Source organism: Typopeltis vanoorti, chromosome 21, assembly GCF_054136105.1.
Source record: "Typopeltis vanoorti isolate ZY-2024b chromosome 21, IOZ_Tvanoo_1.0, whole genome shotgun sequence".
In the NCBI taxonomy this organism is placed as follows: domain Eukaryota; kingdom Metazoa; phylum Arthropoda; class Arachnida; order Uropygi; family Thelyphonidae; genus Typopeltis; species Typopeltis vanoorti.
In genome coordinates this window covers 33,433,467-33,453,369 of record NC_143569.1, presented here as the reverse complement: position 1 = coordinate 33,453,369, position 19,903 = coordinate 33,433,467, and the positions used below count along the sequence as shown (strand labels likewise).

Below are 19,903 nucleotides of genomic sequence, written 5' to 3'. Positions count from 1 at the left end.
CATTTATCCTCATAGGAAAGGATTCACAGACTTGATACATCCCAGTTAGTTAATAAGTTAGTTAATAAGTTAGATCAAAAGTTTATCGTGTAATTTATTATTTAAAATCCATCTTTCAGGAAACTTTTGATCAGGATGTCTTGCAACCATGATTGAAGTGTAGTGGGGCTCTATCATGCATTAACCACGTTTCTCTACTTTCTGTAAAGGAATATTATCAGTCACATTTTGAAAAATGTGTTCTACTAGGTTTTTGCAAGAGGTCACAATAAAAAAAAATTCCTGTCAAAGCCTGCTTGGCAAAACATATGGTTCCAATAACCTGTTTCCAAAGATATCTGCCCAGTTATCGATTGAGAATTGCTGATGATATATTGAATGAATAACTGAATGTGAATTTTGATTGGTCCACATGTGATTGTAATGATAATTGAAAATACCATCTCAATAAACATTGCCTTATCTGTTAAGCAATGTTCCAACATTTTGGTGATTGTCAAAAAAGTGATGCCCGATGGTTTGTTTAAAAAAAAAAAAATTAAAGAGTTGTGAACTGAATTTTTTGGAATTAGCAGAGACTAGTTTAAAAAGAATCCATGTGTTGAGACTTAAGTGCTGGGAGGACATCATGTTGGAGGTATAATGGAATATTTACAGCACTAGGAAAGGATTAAAAACTAATTTTAATGCTTTCAATATTTTGTCTCAGTCACTGAGACATCTTCAGGGATTACAAATAACTCTTGTAACACACACACTCAAATGCAACACAATACTAAGTGAAACATGTGGGTGACTAAAGTCCTGTCTAGGTGGTGTGCCCTCTATGGTCATTTGTAGGTGGCCTAGAATGTAAAGTGGGATCTCTGATAATTAATGAACTCAACCACATACACAACACCTTCCTTTCCAATGGCTACAGTGATTACAGAATTAAAAAAAAATAATCTGTTCCTCCCCCATTCCCCACCCATCTCTTCTGAAGGATTTCAGAAATGCCATCACCATCCCCTACATCCATGTCACATCAGAAAAATTAGCGCCAGGCACTTTTTTTAAGGACATCTACACAGCTTTTAAGCCGCACCATAAACTTGCTACCCTTATCCATTCTACCAACGATCAGCTCCCTCTTCTCTCAGTGCCTGGAGTATATAAAGTACCCTGTTTTGCAAGCTGGCTTACTTTGGTCATACAGGTAGATCACCACCCATCTGTTTAAAAGAACACAAATCATACCTCTGCAGTCATGACTATGGTTAATCTGGCCTTGCAGAACATGTTTTGGATACAACTCACAGAATCTGGAGAAAAACCACCATGCTCTACCATAGTAAATTCAAAAAAGAAAAATTGTTTTTAGAATCTGTGGCGACACTCAGAAATCAACTGAATTTAAATAAATATGGTTGCATAAAACTTTTCAAAATTTTGGAAACATATCAGAGATCCCACTTTACATCCTAGGCCACCTACAAATGCCCATAGAGGGCCACCTACAAACACCCCTTAGATAGCACTTTAGAGTCACCGACATGTTTCACTTAGTATTGTGTTGTATTTGAGTGTGTATGTTACAAGAGTTAGTTATAATCCTGAAGATCTCAGTGACTGAGACAAAATATTGGAAGCATAAAATTAGCTTTTAATCCTTTCCTAGTGTTATAAATATTTCATTATACCTCCAACATGATAGTTTAAAAAGAACAAATTCGATTATTTCAGTTTTTGAAGAAACAGTACAGTTTTTCACTAATTATGATGTTTGATTCATGATTAGAAAGACATAATTAGAAAGAGTTCTTGGTGCTTTCCAATTTAGTTTTCAAATTGAACATTGCATTATTAGGTTAAAAAAAAAAAATCAGATCCAAGGTTAGATTTTATATTCTTTAATAAAGAATAGAGATAAAGAAGAGTGATTAGAGATAAAAATTGTGCATTTGTTTCAGGAGTTTTTCTTTGTGCAAGATGCTTTTCTAGATGAACTTTTGACATTGTGTGATCCCAGCACTCAATTGGTTAATGAATGTATCATAGTAAAAAATGTCATTCATATGAAAAAATGTTTCAGGTATAAAATCATTGTTTTACTGTTATCTTCCTCAGTGTGCTTATTAAAGGGAACAAGAAGGACAAAGCTAAGTCAGACAATTCCATTATAGATTACTATATCTATCAATCAATCTTTGCTCATTCTTAAGCACAGTGTTGGACATGGGAAAGATGGGTTTCTTTTGCTAAATTTAGGGCATCAAAATAAGTAATTTTTAATTTTAATGAAAATGTTTTATCTTAGTTTTTTTTTAATGTAGTGTAATTGAACTAAATTGTATATACAGTCATACCCTGAAGTTATGCGGTAGGTGGGACCAACAAAAAGCACGCAAGTCGAATTCGCGTAACTCGGGGTATAATTTTGCATGTAATTTATATATACAAAATACTAGTTAATTGGGACCAAAGGTTTACAAAAACACCTATATTTTTTAAGAAATATAATCATAATTGTAGTTTTTCGCACATAAAAAAAAAAGAAAGTCAATGGTTTCATAAAATCTAATAGATTCGTCTGATGGCATAATGTCTTTTTCCTGTCGCACAAAATTTCTTCATAGCAAGCTAATGATTTTTTTATTCCTTACCTTGTGGCTACAATTCATTCCTCGTTAGAATCTATATCCTCCAAAATCTGTAAACCTTTATTTTACGATTGTTCTTACTATGGATTCCTGTAGATCAAACTTCTTTACTAGCTCACAAATTTTCATTCCGCCTTCAAAATCCTTAATAATGTTGAGTTTTGTTTCCAAAGTCAACGTTTTTCTTTTCTTGCTAGCTGTAGAAGAATTGGACTTGCTTCCTTTGGATGACATTATTATTTTTTATGTGATAAAATTTTTATCAAGAACATAACATAAAACAATCGCAAGGTTTGTAGACTATAAAAATTGTGTATGAATGGAGATCGCACAAAACACGTTAGTGCTTGTTCACAGCATGTGCGACACTGGCGAATGCGGCCAGCGGCGGAAAGATGCGACTAGTGGTGAGATGGGACTAGAATATGTACATATAAGAAATCGTGTAACTCCGGATTCATGTAAGTTGGGGTATGACTGTATATATAATTTACATTACATACAAATGACGACATTTGACATCTGTAATTCATCAACCAAAAGTTTAGTATGTTACCAGAGAACTTAATTTAATATATTTATTGCACATGTTTCATTAAAACTATTAAATCAGTGTAAGTAATGGATCTGAGAATTGGGTTAGAAATAAAGCCCTTGACCAAAGATTAGAGAATGTAGATATGATTCTTCTGCAAAAAATTAGGGGCATGAATAGATTGACAGACTTAAATCAATGACAGACTTATATTAAAATTGAAGACATTAGGAAGAAACTTGATATTGTTGGCATTCAAGAATATAACGAACAGGGCTATTCTAAGAAGGTGGTATGTTTATTTACATAGATTGGGAGACGAAACATTAGCAAAACAGGTATTTGGTGCCAAGATGGCAAGAAAAAAGACCCAGAGGAAGACTAAGGTTTAGGTGAATTGATTCACTTAAACAGTGTTAACAAGTAATAAACTAATTTGGAGGAAAATTGTTGATGCAAAATTAACAATGTAAACTTAATCAATTTAGTGCTCTTATAGTAGTCTGAATATCCCTTTAGGTCACCACTCAGAAAATTGGGATGATGAGTAGGCTAAAATTAAAATAATCTGGTTCCTGTTGTCATTTTTCAAGCCATTACAGATTTCATCTGAGTAGGATGGTGGTTGCTATTCCACCATGACATTGGTAAATAAGCATCAATTATTAAATAAAATAGCTGTACCATCAACTAAGTAGAACAGACCATATGAAGACTACTCTAAAAAATGCAGAGAAACATTGAATCCTGAAAGGTTTGTTTGAATCAGTGTTTTATTTAATTATTTATATCTGACCTACACAGGAATAGTTGCAATACTTATAGCCTATTAGTGCTATGTATGATCAGGAGAGTTGATAATAAAGAATGAAACTGCTGGGCTTATTTCTTACTGCTGACGATTAATTTTTTGGAAAAGAAAGTTAAGCAACACTGTTCCAAAGAATATAGCAAAATTCTTTATGCATATTCTTTAGGAGGACCAGCTAAATTTTTTATATATATTTTTTGAAACAGCTATCTTTTTTTATCTATTCTTTTAAAGAGCCATATTTTTCATTTCCAGTTCTTTTGAACAACTGGAAGTGTTTACATTGGAAAAAACGCTGTGGGGAAGGAGAAAGGTATATGGATTGAAAAAAAGTGGGTGAGAACTAGGTTTAGCAATTTCCTGGTGATTACAGGAAAGTGGGAGAATATTGTTGATGGCCAGTTCATTGGCGCAGCATCTATGGAAATATCTGTTGAAAAGACATAATGCAGAAATAGCATCTGTGGGAAAGCAGATGGAATGGTGAGTGAGAAAGTTCAGCTATTAAGTAAATAGTTCTCTTCTTGATATACTCATTTTCTAAGGGAGATTTTGATGCATCATCCCAAATGTGAAGAAGTCATTTGTTGAGTGAATAGTTATTTTCTTAATATAATTTAGCATTCTACGAGGTTTTGATGCAGCGTCCCTAATATGGAAAAAGTATTGGAAAGTTGGGTGGATTTGAAAATTATAAAGTGAGTTTTCATTTCAAATGAAAACTAAATAAATCCAGTACAAGTCTGCAAGATTCCCTGACTAAATTGAATAACTGTTGTAATATATTTGGTATGAAGGCCAGCAGTAACATGACAAAGACAATGTAAATAGGCAGAAGCATTAAAAATATCAACTGCATTGTTAATGGAGAACCTATAGAACAAGTAAAACATTTCAGCTACTTAGGCATGATTTTTAATGAAGATGGTAAATTAAATATGGAAATACACAACAGAATTAGTAAAGCTGGTATGGTAGGAAGTCAACTGAATAAATTTATATGAAATAAGAAAGAAATTAGTCAAAACACAAAATTAGCTGTATACAAGACAGTGTTCAAACCAGTTTTAACTTATGGATCTGAGAGCTGGGTCAGAAGTAAAACACTTGACCAAAGACTAGAGACCGCAGATATGAGAGTCCTGAGAAAGATTAGAGCCATGAACAGATGGCATCAATGGCAATATCATATTAAAAACGAGGATATTAGGAAAGAACTTAACATTGGTTAAAACAAGTGAAAGATTAGAGCCATGAACAGATGGCATCAATGGCAATATCATATTAAAAACGAGGATATTAGGAAAGAACTTAACATTGGTTAAAACAAGTGTTCTTTACCAGGTTGGCAGGAAAAAGATCCAGAGGAAGACAAAGATGATTTCTTGCCTAGAAAGATCATTACCTTGCTTATTAGAAGTCCTAGAGGGTGTTGAAAAACCTACCATATTTGGCCTTAAGCAGGTCTATACTATCTAATCCTAAGCTTACCCATAATATCAATACACTGTATAGGTCTACAACTTTCATGTGTAATATTTAATATCTGTATAAAATGAAACCAATCTTAATAATAAATTGTTTGTAACTGTCTGTTGTATTTAGTTGTTTGAGTTGCTTGAGATTCCTTTCTTGAAATCAGACATCAGTTGGTTTAAAAAAAATCTAAGACACTGTCAGAGAAACATACTCTATAAGGAGTTTTTTTTTTTTTTTTCAAACAGATGTCAGAGTTACAAATATTTCTGGCTGTTCATTCATTTAATTCATATAAGTAAATTATTTTTCTTTTAGGACCAAAATTGAAAAAGAAAAAAAACAACAAGCAAAAGAGGCAGGATTAATACGAACAGAAATTTCTCCAGCTGAGGTAATACAAACACATATGATTGTGTAATTTCATTATTTCATATATATCTGAAGTCAGATCCTTTGATGTGCATGTATGTCAGAGAGAGAAAATTAGTTTTCAGAAAATTGATTTCTATGAATATAAGGAAAATGCTGTTTATTGAAAAAAATAAAAAGTGTAAATATATTGAAGAGATACATGTCAGCATTGACTATATTAAATTGCTTCACATAATTAGATAGTATACTATTTTATTATTTAATTCTGAAACCAAAAATATTGTGCTGAGCTCACTTTGATGTTGAAAAAGCATACATTACTTTTTAAATGGAACTTGAAGTGAACCAGATATGACTGCATGTTATGCAGAGCACAGAGAAATTCTCAACAATCTCTAAAGGTCTTTAAATCATATTTAGTATACTGATAAAGTTATTTCTATAGATAAGCATGACTTTAACTGACCATTTTTTATAATTTGTAATATGCAACTACTCTTACTTGTTATCATTACACTACCATATAATAGTATGACTAAGATTAAGAAATCCATGACTGTCTTTAGAGTAGAATGTTTATACAGCTTGCCTAGTATATTGAGTGGAAAGTATCTGTGCCTTCCTAACAGACTGTGGATACAAATTCACCCGCGACATTAAGGTTGGTGAATGCCACCTTGCTTATTTGGAGGCCTAAAGTGGCGTGAAAAATTAATGTCATCTGAAGCATTGTTCCTAATTGACACATACTTGGAAGAACTTAGGTTGGTAAAAATTAATATTTATTATCTTTATAGAGTCTTTCTAATAAGAACATTTCTGTAAAGAATGCTGTGAAGCCCAATATCTATTGGCTGCACCTTAAAAAAATTGACTGAGTTCTTTCCAATTTTGGGAGGCTATCTTTAGCAATATTCCTCATTATTGTGTAAGTGATTTATTTTTTTGTTTCTGTGAATTCTGATAGTTTATTTATAGATGAACTCTTGCCTCCACAGTTAATATCATGCATTACAACACATGCTTTAATATCATGGTATTCCTGTTTATCTTTTTTCCTGTGTGCATTAAGAATGGTTGCAAAATATGGCTAAAATTATGCTAATACTAAATAATATTTTCCAGTGCAAGTTGTTATTCCACAATTTAATTTTTTACATAAATAGAGTTCCTGATCATCCATTTGTTAATAACACTATAATATACTATAGGTTTACAACCTTTCTTCGCTGGAATTGTTGTATATTTACCCAGTTCCTCAGAAAGAACACACAACCCAGAGTTAGAGTTCCTATTTCACATAGAAATTGCCTACATTTTTTTTTATGATGATATGGAGATAAGCATGGATTGTGTCCTCTGAAGGTTGAAATGATTCAGATGTTTTTTTACTGCCAGTAATACACTCCAGTGAGGTTTCACTCAGCTAATGAAACATAGTACTGACACAAAACCAAACTTTTCAAATTACTTGATGAAGAAATTTACCATATAGATACTTCGTACTTAAGTATATATTCAATTTGCATTGATATCTTCAATTAAAATATTGAAAGCAGGTACCTACTGTTATCACCACTTAGTTCCACAGTTTGATAGTAATCATGATAGTAAACTTGGCTATGATTATGACTTTCAAACTGCACAAAACCAATTATAGAAATGTGTGTGTGTGCGCTTGCATGTGATAGTTTATTTAATAGCTGTTAAATGCTTTAATTAACATATAATGCATTACATAATGAAGACATAATTTCACCAGTGAAATTTGTCCTTTTTCATTCCTTAAACATATTTTAATGGAAAGTGACAATATCTTGTATGCTTTCAACTGATATCAAACAACACACTAATAATTTGCAACTGCTCAGTTAACCTATTATTACTCTAAACTTGCAACTATAATACCAGTTACAGTTGCCCACCTTTGCACTGCACACTTTTTTGTAATGATCGAGTGCACACTGTCTTAAATAGTTTGCCGTTACTTGCTGTGAAAATACCCACTTGGCTCTAGAAACCATTTGTATTCTTTTATGTCCTTGTTTTAATATAGAAGTTACTCACCTCAAATAAACATGTTCAGATCTTTTGAGAGATGTATATGCAGTCTTAATAGTTAATAGCTGTCATTTTGTTTGTTAACTTGTAATGTGTTTCATAATGGAAACATTGTATTAGTACTGAAACTGTACATTTATTTTATTTAATTAAATAATTGTTCTTTAAACATATTGTGTTGGGGAAAATGACTTATACACTCTACACTAGTATCAAATTCAAATACCTCTATAGCAAATTGTACATTATTCACATTGTAAAACTGCTTCCAAGTAGATATATAAAATATGGATTATATTAATGTTGTACATATTTATCATGCTATCAAATGACTGCTACAGTATGGATTCTATGGATTTTTGGTATGGATGCTTGGATGTTAATTGTCACTCATGATGCTTAGTTGAGAAAACACATCTAAATCTTATACTTAATTAAATTTGTTTAGCTAATTAGATTACTAAGCCAGTATTTCACCTTGGTTACTGAGGCATCTTTATGGGCACAGCACAGACTAATAGTAAAAGATAGACTTCTAGAGTCCTAACTGATCCCTTTTTGAGTGCAATGATGGATGGAGTCGTGCCAAAGGTCCCAAAACGGTCTCCCAGATTTTGGCAGTGTGATGCAGCTGAATTTGTTTAAGTTTGGAGCCACTGCATTATTTCCCTGATGTACCCTTAATCCTTGTGATGTAGTAAATCAACTATTTTTTTCTGTTTCTGTCACCTGCTTACCATTTATATTAAAGTTTTACTACCATTATCATCTTCCTTTTACTCACTAAATAGCAGTAGAACTCTGAGATTTCCTTTTTCTTCTCAAAACCTGATTTTTCTTTTATAATCATGCTGCTTACCTTGTTTCATGAGCTTGTTGGTTATATTTCTCTTTGTATTCCCTATGCAGCATTTTTTTTTGCAGATCCTGCCTTTATGTTACTCATTATTTTATCCCAATTTATTCTTCTGACCCTGCTCATGAATTCTGATACTGCTTTCATCAAAAATCCCTATAATTTCCTCTGCACTGCTAGCATCCTTCCCATGAGTGGCTTCCAATTTTCACAATTACTGCCTCTATAGTGCTACATATAACTCCTTCTTAATGGAAATTTCCAAATGCACAGCAACCTTTTTTTATCAAATCATGATCTCACTCTTCCATTTGGAGCAGAGTGGTGGTTACCTTGGTTGTGGACAATACTTGATTGACTATATTCAAATCCTGCATCCTTACCATCAAATGGCTGTTTAAGGTCATTTTTCAGTATAAATTTCATTTTCCCCATAGTCATTTCATCTTTCCACTCTTGATCATTTTGATGTAAAGTCAGCCATCCTAATTGCATACCCTGTGCTCACTCAGTTAACTTGCTGATGTATCATCTTATTCCTTTTCATACCTTGGCCTATCACAACAACTGAATAAATATTTCACACACAAAATAAATATCTTGACACAATCTCATCAGATTGCCTCAGATATTCATGCATCTCTGTTTTGCTGCCTCAGAAATGCACCTTCTCCCTTCCTGTTCTTTCTGTCCTTCCTAAAAATGCAATTTCATTTATATTGTTCTATAACTGCATATCCTCTTCCATCAAGTTTTGCTAATGCCTGTAATTCTTTATATGCTTCTGGCATTCTTGAATTTCTATCTCTTAACCTTATGTGTAACCTTGCATCTTTTAAAGAGTGTCAGATTTGAGACCTGGAAACTTGCATTCAGCATTGTTTGATACCTTCCATTCTAACACACTTGTCTCATAAATGCTCCTCCCCTCACCCCAGTTTGCTTGTATCATATCTTCACAACAAGTTGACAGATTTTACTCTTTTCTCTCTCTCTCTCTGTTTTTTGCATCTTCCAGTAACTCTTTTATATTCTCTCCCATTTCATATGTGTCTTTTAAAACCATGCCTATGACAGCTGTTAACTCTTTTACACTCCACTTTCATTAATGACATCACTAACATCTTTCTTCAACACTAGGAATACATAATTTTATTGCACATTCACCATGTGCATCCTGATAATGGAATCACCATGAAATGTGTCTTATCTTTCTGTTTTGCTCATTCATCTCTTTCTTTTTTTTCTCACCTCTCCTTTCTTCCTCTTCTCTGCTCTATCACTTGCAAGATGCTTCTCCTTTTATCTGGCGAAGCATTATCCTGTGAAGGATTGTATCTCACAAGGGACAAAAAAAAATAGCAAAGCTTTAATGGTGATGAAGCTGTTTTCAACCTAAGGATACAATTTAGTTCTAGACAATTTAAAAATTTGTTACAAATGATTTTGTAAAAGAAATCTGAAGCCTTTATTCACTTTTGATAAGGAATACATTGCACAGGTTACATCTCACAAGACCCTCATATTAAATTCCCTGAATAATGATGTTTTGGTCACCATTGTCCCTGTATGTCTTGGTGTCATTAGCTACAATATAATAATATAACTATTAATAAAGATTTAAATAACACAGGCTAATTCAATAATCACTGCACTCTCATTTAAAACTATCTTTTGAACTCTTTCACATACATGCTACTCATACTGGCTGACACATATGCAATAACTATAATACACTTACTTTAATTAATTTTTAAAGGCTGAATATAGCACAATCCACTTACCGTAATTTCCAGTGTATAAGACGCTCCTATGTATAAGACACACCCAAGAAATTTAATACAATTTTCTGGAAAAAACCTAAACTTTAAAGTATGATTCAAAAAAAAAAAAATGGATAAAATAATAGGTAATTTTTAATAGTAAACTGACCTTTCAGAAACCTGCAAAAACCATGTCACTGTTATCTGACTCTTCTCTATTATCATTAATTTCTTATAATATAGAAATAATTTTGTCTTCATATTCTTTTTGGCATTTTTTGACTGATTTTTGTTTTTGTACGCATACAAAGTCCGCTGCATTTCATGAAACGGTAACACCATGACGCACCACCTTTAAAATCTTCAATGTTATGCTCACAGGCTACTTTGACTGCATGTGTATGAATCATTTTTGTTTCATTTATTTCATTTTTGAAAATCGGCAAAATGGCAATGCCATTTTGCTGATTTTTCTTGCACCCATTTCAAAACTTCGGTCTCTAGTTCTGGCCACTTTGCAATTTTTCCACGTTCCGCGCGCTTTTCTTTATGCAAATTGTACAAAATCTCCTTCTGACCATGCCAAGTTCTTAGCCAATGACCCGCTAGAAGTCAAGTGAAGGTCACGCATCAATTTGATTGCACCATTAACCACCTACAAAGATTTTGGAACATAAAAGGGAGTGTGTATGACTTTGAAAAGAGGAAACAATCTTTACCTTCATTATATAAGACGCACCCCATTTTTAAGATGAATTTTTAAGGTAAAAAAGTGCATCTTATACACCAGAAAATACGGTACCTTAAATAATTCTAAATAGATGATTATATAGCAAAGAATCAATTTGTTTTTTATTACACTAATTATAATATATAATTCAGATCCACTGAATTATATATTATATAATTTAAAAGTCAGAACTAGATTAACTGTGAAGACACTTCTGCATAACCTTTAATAAATGCAGAAAACTATCCAGGGCATTCACTACATACTGAGTGAATGAATTATAATTAAAAGAAACACACGTATTAACCACAGTGAAAATTATTTAATTGTAAATATTTCATCCTAAGTATCTTAGGACATAATCAGTACAGTAGTTTTAAACATTAATAGGAATAACATACAGTTAGGGCGCATGATTACAATAGAATCTCATTAAACGTGCATAACTTGCTACAGTAGTACAACAAAAAAATTAATTATTTAACACAATTTTGTATGACAATTTCCCATACTTTAGGAATAGTAAGAACGTCGTTGCGGTTTAAGTTTGGTCTGTGTAGTAGGGCTTCAGAACTCTCCTTGTATTGCAAACGTTCATGTTTATATAAAGATCTATGTAAAAGTTTAGACTTTTCCCAATGGATCCTATGGTTTGGATTTTCGATTCCATGCTGAGAGAGGCCAGATTTCTGCGGTTTAAAAAGACGAATGTGGTCTTGATGTTCCGAGATGCGTTTCTGAACAGACCTACCTGTCTGTCCAAAGTAAGATAATTTGCATGAACATGGGATCTCATAAATGCCAGGCAACATCAAGGGTGAGAATTTGTCCTTAGGAGAAGGTAATAAGTTGTAAATTTGGTTGATAGGTTTGTAAGTAGTGGCAAAATTGTATTTCTTCATAATTTTAGAAAGACGTTCTGAGATGCCTTTAACATAAGGTATGGGAATCCTATGGACTTCTTCCTGTCTGGTTTGTGTGGAGAAGTGACTACTGATGATTTTTTGAGTTGTTTTAGGATTATATCCATTTAGGATGGCTGTATTTTTGATTACTTCTAATTCCTGGTTTAAAGATTCTTCAGAGGAGCAGAATTTGTGTGCTCTGGAAACTAGTGATTTAATAATGCCAGATTTCTGAGATGGATGATGAGCAGAAGAATTGTGAATGTAGCGACCTGAGAATGTAGGCTTGCGAAAGACGGAAGTGGCGATGGAACAGTCTTCTTTTCTTTTGATGTGTAAATCCAAAAAAGAGATACCCTGTGGAGATTCTTTTTCTAACGTAAAGTTGATGCGATGATGAAGAAGGTTAATTTTATCTAGAAACAGTTGTAATTCATGTTCGGGATGATCCCAGACTGCAAATACGTCATCGACATATCTTAACCAAATTTTTGGTTTGGGTTCAAAAGTGAATATTTTTTCCTCAAGGTGTTCTAGAAAACAAGTTTGCTAGGTTTGGTGATAAAGGAGATCCCATTGCTGTTCCTTCTTTTTGCTTGTAAATTTGACCTTTCCAGGTGAAGTAACCTGATGAAATAACGAACTTGAACAATTCAACTATATCAGACGGAAATTTTTGAGTTAGTAATTCTATTGTTTCTTTATGGGGAATGTTTGTGAAGAGGGAGACAATGTCGAAGCTTATTAACAAGTCAGTTTTTGATAGTTGAATGTCTTTTATTTTTGTGTGAAACTCAGTAGAATTTTTGATTGAAGAAACTGAGTGGCCTATGTGAGGGCGGAGAAGATTAGATAAGAATCTTGATAACTCGTATGTTGGACAGCTGATACAGTCTACGACGTGTCTAAGTGGAACATTAGTTTTGTGTAGCTTAGGTAAGCCATAAATTCTAGGAGGTCTTGCATGGTATGTCTTAAGTTTTTTGATTGTTTCTTCATCTAAGGAGGAAAAGTAACCTGAGGTTACTTTTCCTCCTTAGAGGTAAATAAGCTACTCATTAAGTAGCTACTCATTAAATAAGCTACTCATTATGTAGCTTATTTAATTTTCTGAGTTGACGTTTCGTAGGATCATAATCCAATTTGGCGTAAGTATTAAGATCTCAAAGAAGTAAATTCATTTTACGGTCATATGAATTGGTATCAAGAACCAGGTGGTATTTCCTTTATCAGCTCTAGTAATGATTATATTTTTGTTACGTTTTTAAGGAAATAATAGCTTTCAATTCTGATGGTGGGATATTTAATTCTGAAGGTTTGGCATTGTGGATCACTTTAGCTACTTCGAATTGAAGTCTGTTGGCTTCAATACTGGAGAGATGTTTGACATTTCTTTCTATATTATGTATTAAGTCTAAATATGGGAAACACTTTGGTGAAATCGCAAATTTATGGCCTCTTGCTAGAACATTTAATTCATCTTTTGTTAGTGGACGTTTAGATAAATTGACTACCCATTTTTCCGTTGGTAATTTGTTATCGCTCTTTTTTGATCGATTTAATAGATTAAGGTATTTAATATATAGAGCACTATTGCTTTTATCATAAGCTTTTTTTCCCGAATTCTTTGAGACAGTTATAATTAATTGTAGCAATTCTCGATTTAACGTATTTGACAAGTCTGTTTCTAGTTCTGTAATATTTAAATTATTTGTTGCTAGTTCATGCTTAGACACTCGTAACTGATTGAGTAGTAAGGAATGACTTGCTTTTTGATAGATTTTATGGGTGCCTGGAGATTTGATGGCTTCCTTCAGTTTTGCAAAGGTTGGAATAAGATTATCACATCTGCACTATTTTAAAAAAGATATTCTAGCTCGTAGCTTACCCTGTTTTAATTGCAGTTTTCCTTAATGAATGAATGAAGAGATGAAGAATACTAATATAGGTGAGATCCTGTAAATAATAAATATCATCATCATCATCAAATTTCTGACAGGTACCCTAAAGGGGTGTACAGGATATGATAGTGCTACATGAAAAATTTACATCATTACTAACTTCCTATCTACAATTTTCCTCTAAATCAGTCTGTTACTTGTCAAGACTCCAACATTATCAGGTCTTATATTTCTATTGTCTAAGGCATTTTGTACCTATCAATCCACCTATATCTTGGTCTTCCTCTGGGTCGTTTTCCTGCCAACCTGACAGACAACACTTGTTTTGCTAATCTTTCCTCGCCCATTCTATTTAAGTGACCATACCACCTGAGATAAGCTCTGCTAACGCATTCCTGGATGATGACAATGTCAAGTTCTTTCCTAATATCTTCGTTTTTTATATAATATTGCCATTGATGCCATCTGTTCACGCCTCTAATCTTTCTCAGGACTCTCATATCTGTGGTCTCTAGTCTTTGGTCAAGTGTTTTACTTCTGACCCAGCTCTCAGATCCGTAAGTTAAAACTGGTTTGAACACTGTCTTGTATAAAGCTAATTTAGTGTTCCGACTAATTTCTGTCTTATTCCATATGAATTTATTCAGTTGACTTCCCACCATACCAGCTTTGATGATTCTGTTATCTATTTCCATATTTAATTTACCATCTTTACTAAAAATCGTGCATAAGTAGCTGAAATATTTTACTTGTTCCACAGGTTCTTCGTTCACAATGCAGTTGACATTTTCAACAATTCTGCCTATTTTCATTGTCTTTATCTTTTTATTGCTGACCTTCATACCATATCTATTACAACAGTTATTCAATTTAGTCAAAGAATCTTGCAAACTTATAGCGGATTGATTTAGAAGTATAACATCGTCCGCATAAAGCAAAGAGCTGACATTAACATCTCCAATTCTGATATCATTTTTAATACCACTTTCCTTCATAATGTGATCCATATAGATAATGAATAACAGAGGGGATAATATACATCCTTGTCTCACTCCAGATTTAACATTAAACCATCTTCCCGTACTTCCTTTGATTCTAACTACTGACTTACAACTCAAATACAGACTAAGTATCGCTTGATATAATGCCCCATTGACACCATATAACTGTAGAGTATTGAATAGCTTCTCTCTTGGCACTTTGTCATATGCCTTTTCCAGATCGACAAAACTTAAATACAGATCTTTGTTATATTCCCATGCTTCCTCACAGCCTCTGTTTGGCCTGAATCCAGCTTATTCTTCACCAACTTCCACAATTCTTCTCAACCATTTCTCAAGTATACTTGCACAAATCTTGCCAGGAACACTCAGTAGGGAAATACCTCTGTAATTCTCACATTCAGTTTTATTTCCCTTTTTATATATGGGTACTATGAGAGCTCTACTCCAATCATCGGGGATTCATCCCTCTGTCCACGCCTTCTGAACTATGCAGTGCAGCCACTGTAAGACTTTTATACCACCATACTTCAGCATTTCTGGTCGAATATCATCTACTCCTGCTGCCTTTCCACATTTCAAGCCTTTGATGGCTTTATGGATATGTATTCCTGATTATGGATATGTATTCAAGTATGGATATGTATTCCTGACTGCATGCCTGGTCAGTGTTTTTTACCACTGTGCTATCACTGCTTGTTTCATTTAGCAATTTTTCAAAGTAATTACTCCATACTTCAAGGATATCTTATTCTCCCATTTTCATGTCACTTTTATCATCTCTAACTCCTTTTACAGCACTCTTTCCTCCATTTCTAAGCTTTTTCAACAACCTCCAGAATATTTTGCCACCTTCTTGATATTTATTTTCTATGTTCTTGCCAAAGTCCTCCCATGACTTTTGTTTAGCTAGTTTTATACAGTGTTTAGCTTTCTTACATTTGTCTCTGTATTGTCTGAGAGCACAAGCTGACTTATTTGCCAGGAACTTTTGATATGCTTTCTTCTTTTCCTTCACTGCCTCTTTAACTTTCTGTGTCCAACATGGAGTTCTGATTTTTATATCCTTGCAGACAACCTCACCACATGCCTCTCTGGCTGAATCAATCAATGTTTTCTTCAGAGTTTGCCACTGAATCTCCAAGGTTTGGTTCCTGTTCTCAAACTATTTCATTTTTTCTTTAATAATCTTTGTGTATTTTAGTCTACAGTTTGCATCTGAGAGCTGCTGAACTTTTATTCACTTTAAAACTTCCTTACATGTTATTCTTTTCAGTATGAAAATCAATTTTATCCTGTCCAAGCCTAAATAGTGATCACTTCCACTTTCAAATCCTCTGTACACTCTGGTGTCCTGCACCAGGGAGAAAACATCACTATCAACAATAACATAGTCAGTGAGACTTTTCTTATTCCTTGCCTCTTCTCTCCATGTGAATTTGTGCACATTTTTATGTTGGAACATGGTATTAGTAATAACCAGTCCATGTCCTGAGCAGATATCCAACAGGTATTTGCCATTATTATTAGCTTTGCTCTTTTCTCCAAATTTTCCCAAAATAATTTTGTATGTCTCACAATCATTTCCTACTCTGCTATTTAGATCCCCAACCAGGACCAACTTCTCCTTTTTCATTGTGTCAGTTGCTTTTTCTAAAGCCTCAAAAAATTCCTCCACTTCTACCTTAGTATAACCTTCTGTAGGACCATAGGCACAAATAACTCTCCCTGTCCAGTTCCCCATTCTCATATTTGCCCACATTTCTCTACTTGAGATTGCCTACCATTCAAGAAGATTAGCCTCGTATTTTGTGTTGAATACTATGGCTACTCCTTCTTTTCCTTGATTGTCATTGCATGAATATAACATTTTGTATTTATTGCTCAGAAAGATTTCACCAGTGTTTGTCATTTTTGTTTGTCACCCCTATTATGTCGATCTGGTATTTACCTAATTCCTCAGCTAGCTCCATTTCTTTGCCATTCAGGCTTCTTATGTTGATAGTACCGATCTTTAACTCTGGTGATGTTGAGTTGGGATGTACTTTCAGATTTGTTCCATTTGCTGACTTTTCGCTGTTCACCGTGGTTTCCTGGTGAAAACAACGGGGGGCCTTGTGTAACAGAGTGACCCCCTGCCGGCATGAAATTTTGTCATGTTTTACCATCATTTTGTATATTGGTTTAAGCCAATAATAAATATGGGATGCTATATTTTAGACAAAAATGATCATGAAATTTCAAGTAGCTATGTGGATAAATTCAAAATTTGTAATTTGATAGTGAAACTTGCTTGATTATTCTTCTCTTCTGGCTAGATCTGGGCATTTAAGAAGGGGGAATTAGTTTGTGTTATGAACATTGAAGTCTCACAGTTTTCTTAGGTTCTACGTGGGGAAATTATTTTACAATTATTTTACATTAGCTTCCATATGATGTTTTGAATGAATAACACAAACTCCAAGTATTTTCTGGTCTAGTTGGCTAAGTTAAGAGCTTCTCCATTCTCCAACTGGCCATGGATTCATATCCTTCCATGAGCATGGATGTTTGTCAATATTTTTGGTGGAAGATGAATTTCATGACGTGATGAAAGATCACCACCTTGCTTCTTGGAGATCTGAAGTTCATTGGAAAAGACCCTTAGCCCATCCACAGTACCAATGTATTATAGGTTGTCAACATTTTATAGATGAGAGTAACATCAAAAAGAGCAGAAAGGTAAATGAATTGCAATTATCCTACTACCAGAATGAATTTATCTTTGGACTCCATACATTTTGTTTGGAATCCCACAAAAATTTTATAAACTGGTAAACTATATCATATTTAATTCTGTGAGGAAAGTAAGGATTAAATCATCCAGAATTTCTTATTCCTTCTTTGGAGACCAAACTTGAAAATTTTCATTCCCTTTAGCCCTCCATTAAGTAGGTTTCTGGTTGTCTCACTCTGGTTAACAAAAATCATCTACCACCTAAAAACTTTCATGCACATGCACATCCACATCATTAGATTCAAACTCAGGCTGTTGCTTTGAGAATGGCGATCATCCACAACCAACCAGACCAGCCATATTCGTTATGTCACTTGATGTGATACTTGAATAATTCATAACTTAAAGTGAATATTGTAGTATTTTTCATATATGCTATTTAAAATTAGTATTAAGAATAATTATTTATTTCTGTTTTTGCAATAGTCTTGAAATTTTCTTTGCTTATTTTATTTCATCTTACAGATTGCTGATGAAATGGAAAAAGAAAGAAAAATGTTTCAGCTTCAAATGTGTGAGGTAAAACTAATTCTGTTCACTTAATTCATTTGAATTTTTTGCTGTTTTCAGAATATAACTGTAAAATTTAGTGGTATTACACTAGGTGTATCATGTATTGAATTACATGAGTGGAAAACAAATATGAAAGTCCATTTTTTATGTTTATAATTTTTGTATATTTTTATGTGTTATTGAACCATGTATACACAGAATGGAAAAGCAAAGGTTGTACATCTTAGCGCTTCTCTCATAACACCAACTTTTTTATTATTATTATTTGACACCTCCAGGGAGTCCAAAGACTCATCAAAGGAGGGCACCTGCTCTACAGCTCTGTCTCCACCAACTGACTGCAACTACACCAATGCCATCTACTGCTGACCATCACCACTAGTTTTTTCACAGACAGTTACAAACATCCTGCCCATGGCGGGATTCGAACCAGCAGCCTTTTGGCTGGAGAGCGGATATGCTAACCACTCGGGCCGGATGGCCGAGCCGTTAGTGGTTAAACTTATTGCATTATACTGTTTAAGAAGTTTAAGAAATGATAATAATACCATACCATTAAGTTTGTTTAGTGCGTGTTTTTTAAACTGTGATTTGTGACCAATTAGTGGGGTATGAAATCAGTTTAGTGGGTTGCTATCAGCATTTTTTTAAAATGAAATAGAATAGAAAATATCAGAGTGGATTTCACACATTTCTTATCTTTAAAACACTATGATTTGATTTCGTACAAATGTTCAAATTATCTGTAAAACATAAATGGACACCACACTTAAGTGTTTGCACTTGCTAATGTGTGTGACATTTGCTTTCACCAGAGACCTTTCATGGTTTCTGTCCTTATAAACATTAAAAAAAATAAAAATATATATATATATATTTGGCTGTCAGTCCTATGCCAGTTACAAATCATCAGTACATTTTTGGGAGAGGTCATTATCAAGTGCGACATTTTTCAAGTTTGCTACATTTCTAACATTTTAATCAATTTATTTAAACTCTGTGCATGCATGTACCCTAGGTCATGATGTAAAATCTTTTTCTTATCATGGATTGGTAACAAGAAAAGGTTGAAAATCATTGGTTTAGGTTATATAAAGTTGAGTAGTTCTTTACATTGGTAGACGTATTAGAAACTAAAGATTGAAATTGGTGAACCTAGGACAGAGGAGGATATTGTTATAGGAATGGAATGTGATAGATTTAGTGCACTCTGCGAAGACAGAAAGGGTGGAAAAGTTTAACATAGATTACAAAAGATAAATCCAATCAGTGAAAAAATATCCACTAGCAGTGGTAGCATGAGTAATGTAAGCAATATGTTTCGAGGCTGTTTGTGAGATTGAAATTAATAGTAGCAATAATTTGGGTACTGCCTATAGACTAGGCTCATCTGAAGAGCACTGTGAACTGCATAGAATTTTAGATGAATATGCATCCATCTTTGCATCCATAATAGTCAAAAATTTGGATGCAAAGAGGACTACCATTATTGGTGATTTCAACTATGGGAGTTATAGATTGGTGGGAGGAGAAAGCCTCCAAGTTGAGGGAGATAATA

At 33.6% G+C, this 19,903-nt stretch overlaps 1 protein-coding gene across 3 annotated transcripts in view; it reads left to right on the top strand.

Moving 5' to 3' along the window:
* Window positions 1–19,903, top strand: part of Asap (ArfGAP domain of ASAP) — a 718,739-nt gene that overhangs the window by 147,319 nt on the left and 551,517 nt on the right. For all 3 annotated transcript variants that reach the window (XM_090411444.1, XM_090411445.1, XM_090411443.1), the window contains exons 7-8: window positions 5,783–5,858; window positions 18,298–18,351. In XM_090411444.1, coding sequence (XP_090267570.1) covers window positions 5,783–5,858; window positions 18,298–18,351 — 130 coding nt within the window. The remainder of the gene's footprint in view (window positions 1–5,782; window positions 5,859–18,297; window positions 18,352–19,903) is intronic.